This window comes from Lytechinus variegatus, chromosome 19 (assembly GCF_018143015.1).
Source record: "Lytechinus variegatus isolate NC3 chromosome 19, Lvar_3.0, whole genome shotgun sequence".
Lineage (NCBI taxonomy): Eukaryota > Metazoa > Echinodermata > Echinoidea > Temnopleuroida > Toxopneustidae > Lytechinus > Lytechinus variegatus.
In genome coordinates this window covers 20585162-20589165 of record NC_054758.1, presented here as the reverse complement: position 1 = coordinate 20589165, position 4004 = coordinate 20585162, and the positions used below count along the sequence as shown (strand labels likewise).

Below are 4004 nucleotides of genomic sequence, written 5' to 3'. Positions count from 1 at the left end.
TGATTGCCTGGGGAGGGAGGGGCCGCCATTTTTCCGAAAAGTACACAGGGGCGCCAAAATCAGGTCGAATTTGGGCCCCCCTCCCTACGAAATCCTGGATCCGCGCCTGAGTATAAGACCTTGTTTACACCAGCGAACAAATATTTGAACATACCCCTCTCAAATACTACGAGTTTGCTAACTCAATAATCATGTTTTAATAATAATTCGGATGGGAGGCATAACAAAATCAATATATCACGGTCTAGGACGTGTTTCATGAAGTAAATAAGAGACAGACATTAGGGCTACACGATGTAAACACATTTATATAGATTCATGACCGTACGAATTTTTCCGGGGGGGGGGGGGGGACAAGATCTGACGCATAAATATTTTGAAAAAAAATCACAAAATTGAGGGACCAACTTGTCATGGGAGCACTTTTGCATTTTCTACAGGGCACTGCAAATTATTTTTGAAAAGGGGGTGCAGGCTTTGAAAAAAAAAACTAACCCAACCACCCCTCTGATTTCCATGGGGCAGCTGCCTAATGGTGTATAGCATACGCAGTACCTCGCTTCCCAGTGCCGTGATTTTCTGTATCATTGAAAGATTTAGATTACATCTTTGGTGAAATGGTTAATTGCCAGTTCGTCCACTGCCAACTCGTCTACTCACCACATGGTCTACCTTCATTTAGTCTAATGCCATTCCGTCCATCAACATCAGGGGCCGCGGAACGGTTTTCAAAGGGGGGGGGGGGGCTTACCATGCTAAAAAATCACAATCATATGGTCATTTTTACGTTTTTGTACACGGTTTTGGAAAATAAGTAGGGGGGCTGAAGCCCCCCAGCCCCCCCCCCCCCCGGTTCCGCGGCCCCTGAACATTTCGTCTAACAACCATTTGGTCCAATTATCACTTCGTCTAATCACCAGTTTATCTATTACCATTTCGTGTAATAAATGCAGTTGGTCTAATACCCATTTTTTCCCCTTCATTTTGCACAATCAATACTTTAGTTTAATTAGACCATATAGTATATGGACTACATGGCTATTGGACCAACTGGTTATTAGACGGATGGCATTATACTAAAATAAAGTAGACCATATGGTGAGTGGACAAACTGATGGTAGACCAAATGATAGTAGACAGATTCTAGACGAGTTGGCAAGTGGATGAATCGGCATTAAACGAATTGGAAATAAACTGGTGAAATTATTTTTTTTAAATTGGGCATCCCAAAATTAGGTCCCCGTGTCTTAAAAAAAGTGTTTGTGTCCAAGATAAAATTTTCATCTGATTGCATAACATTTCATGTTCTTTTTAGCAGATTGACTGACAGCAACCACAATGGAAGTGTCTAATGCCTATTACGGTCAAACCTATAAATCCGACAGAGGTTATGTGACACCGATCATTGATCAAATGACGTCATCATCCAATACGACCTCCGATGACATCACAGATTATCAACCCTCCATCGCGTGGTTGGTCATCGTACCGCTCGTCGTGGGGACGATCACGATCGCCACGGTGCTCGGCAACGCACTCGTGATGGTGGCTTTCTTCAAGGATCCCCGCATCAACAGCCGCGTCGCCAGCCTGCTCATCTTAAACCTCGCCATTTCTGATTTCATCATCGGACTAGTGGTTCTCAGTGTTAACCTTTCTTGGATCACGTGGAACGAGTGGCTTGGCGGGGAGTTCTGGCTTCTTGGAGAAGTCTTCTGCAAAATATGGCTGATCATCGACAACACGGCCACGCTGTTGTCCGTATTCACGATCATCCTCATCAGCCTCGATCGCTACTGGCTGCTCACAAAGAAACTCCATTATCAGACCTTCCAAACGCGGAAGCGTGTCTTGGTGACGATAACTATCCTTTGGGTCTCAACCGCGGTTGTCTACACCATCCTTGCGGTCGGTTGGCCGTACTTCACCGGTGAACGCAACGTCGATTTCAGTAAAGAATGTGAACTAGACATGGCTTACAACGTCTACGCTACAATCGCGCAGTTGATTTGCGAGTTTGTTATACCTCTCATAATCATCATTTGTCTGAATATCGCCGTTTATATTAAAATAAGAAAACGCGCAAAGGGCTTGAGTGAATTGAAGACACGATCTAAACGAGAACAGAATGTAGATATAGTAGAAATGAACCGGTTGCCATCTCCTATTGAGTCTCCGGTCTCTTTATCCCACATCAGTCTAGTAAACACATCTGATTCGAAACATGAACTACGAGAACAAGTCAACGAATCATCATTTGTCAACGGGGATGTCAAAGACTATCAAACGATGCCTCGTGACCGCGAACTTTCACAGACTTTGAAAAGCGTCGCAGAAGCGCAGAAACGCAAACGGGAGTTCGCACGTCATCGACGCGCAGCGACAGTCCTTGGAATTCTAGTGTCAGTGTTCATTGCGTGCTGGCTCCCATATCAAATTGCAAACATCGTCAACGCCATTTGTGACGAGTGCATATCGGATCTTGTTTGGGAAATAGTAAATAATATCTTATGGTGTAATTCGTTCATCAACCCTTTCTTATACGCCGCCACCAACGTTCACTTCAGGAGAAATTTCATTATTCTGCTTGGGCTTCGAAAGTGCCGATGTTTCAGAACAACCATGCAGGTGGAAGTTCGTCCAAGCTCAACAGTTGAACAAATCAGACAGAGGTATCGTAATACCCAACAAAAGTAATAAGATCATTCGTAAAACAGCGCTCCACTATTGAACTGCGCGCTGATAACACTAATAACATGACCACTGTGAGTCTACTGAGAGCCGAATCATATCTTGATCCAATGACTGAATAGAAAGTAACAATTTGTAAACTTATATCATTTTCTAAATCATGGAACACTGAATGAAAGAATATTAGATTACATCTCTTTTTGCTAGCTATATCTTCAGTGGTGTATTGGGAGTTGACATGGTGGCGGGCATGGTGGGGGCCGGGGGTGTAAATTGCTAATTCGTCCACTCACCACATGGTCTACCTTCATTTAGTCCAATGCCATTCCGTCCACCAACATTTAATTGTTTAATCACCAGTTCGCTTATTACCATTTCGTCTATCAATCAGTTGGTCTAATACCTTCTAAAAATATCTTCTTTTTATTCATTGCGCACAAATAGACCAAATGGTACATGGACTAAATGGCTATTGGACCAACTCGTTATGACACAAAATGGCATTAGACTAAATAAAGTAGACCATGAGGTGAGTAAACAAACTGATGATAGACCAAATGGTGGTAGACGAGTTGGCAATTGGATGAATTGGCATAAGACGATTTGGAAATAAACCGTTGGGGGAGGCACAACAATGAAAAAAAAACCCATTAAAAATGGAAGGAAATTGAAATATACAATTTTTCCTTGGAAATTTTATCTCAAGAACGAACCAAGATGCTACCAAAGTTTCGTCTCGATTTTTGCCCTTGCCGTCCCCCCCCCCCCCTCACACGCAGTTTTTACTCTACATGCAGTTGGTTTACAGTCTAAATCCATTTGGTCTATTAATTTTGTCTAAAAGCCGTTTGGTCTACTCCATAATTGATCTACTACCCATCTAGTCTAATTTTCAGTCTATGGGGCATTGCAAGAAACTTGCAATCAATTGCAAGTCTATTTGTGGCCCCCAAATCGATCGTAGGTTTTGAAATTATGACAAATTGCCGATTGATTTCTAATCTGCTTCTTGAAACAAGCAGTATAATCTGATTTGATAGTTAAAATTGATCTATCAATTGTAAAATTGCAACAGAATATTTCCAATTGATTGCAATTTTTTTCTTGCAACACCCCTCATGCTCATTTGCTTTGATCTCCATTTCGTCTACTATTTCACACTTTTTAAAATTGACATTGGCTTCATAAACAGTCCATCTAACCCTATTGACAACAGAGTTTAAGTGGATATTAAGCATGTTAGATACAATGGGGCAGAGCCTAACTCTAAATTAGACGGAATGGTAAATGAACAACAGTTGGATGGCTAATAG

General features: G+C 42.0%; 1 protein-coding gene across 1 annotated transcript; it reads left to right on the top strand.

Annotated features, from left to right (window-relative positions):
* The first annotated feature begins 1115 nt into the window (after positions 1–1115).
* On the top strand, positions 1116–3134 carry LOC121405668 (muscarinic acetylcholine receptor M3-like). Its single transcript, XM_041596563.1, has one exon. It carries the CDS (start codon positions 1339–1341, stop codon positions 2695–2697), a length of 1359 nt encoding a protein of 452 aa, XP_041452497.1. The 5' UTR covers positions 1116–1338; the 3' UTR covers positions 2698–3134.
* Positions 3135–4004: the final 870 nt, after the last annotated feature.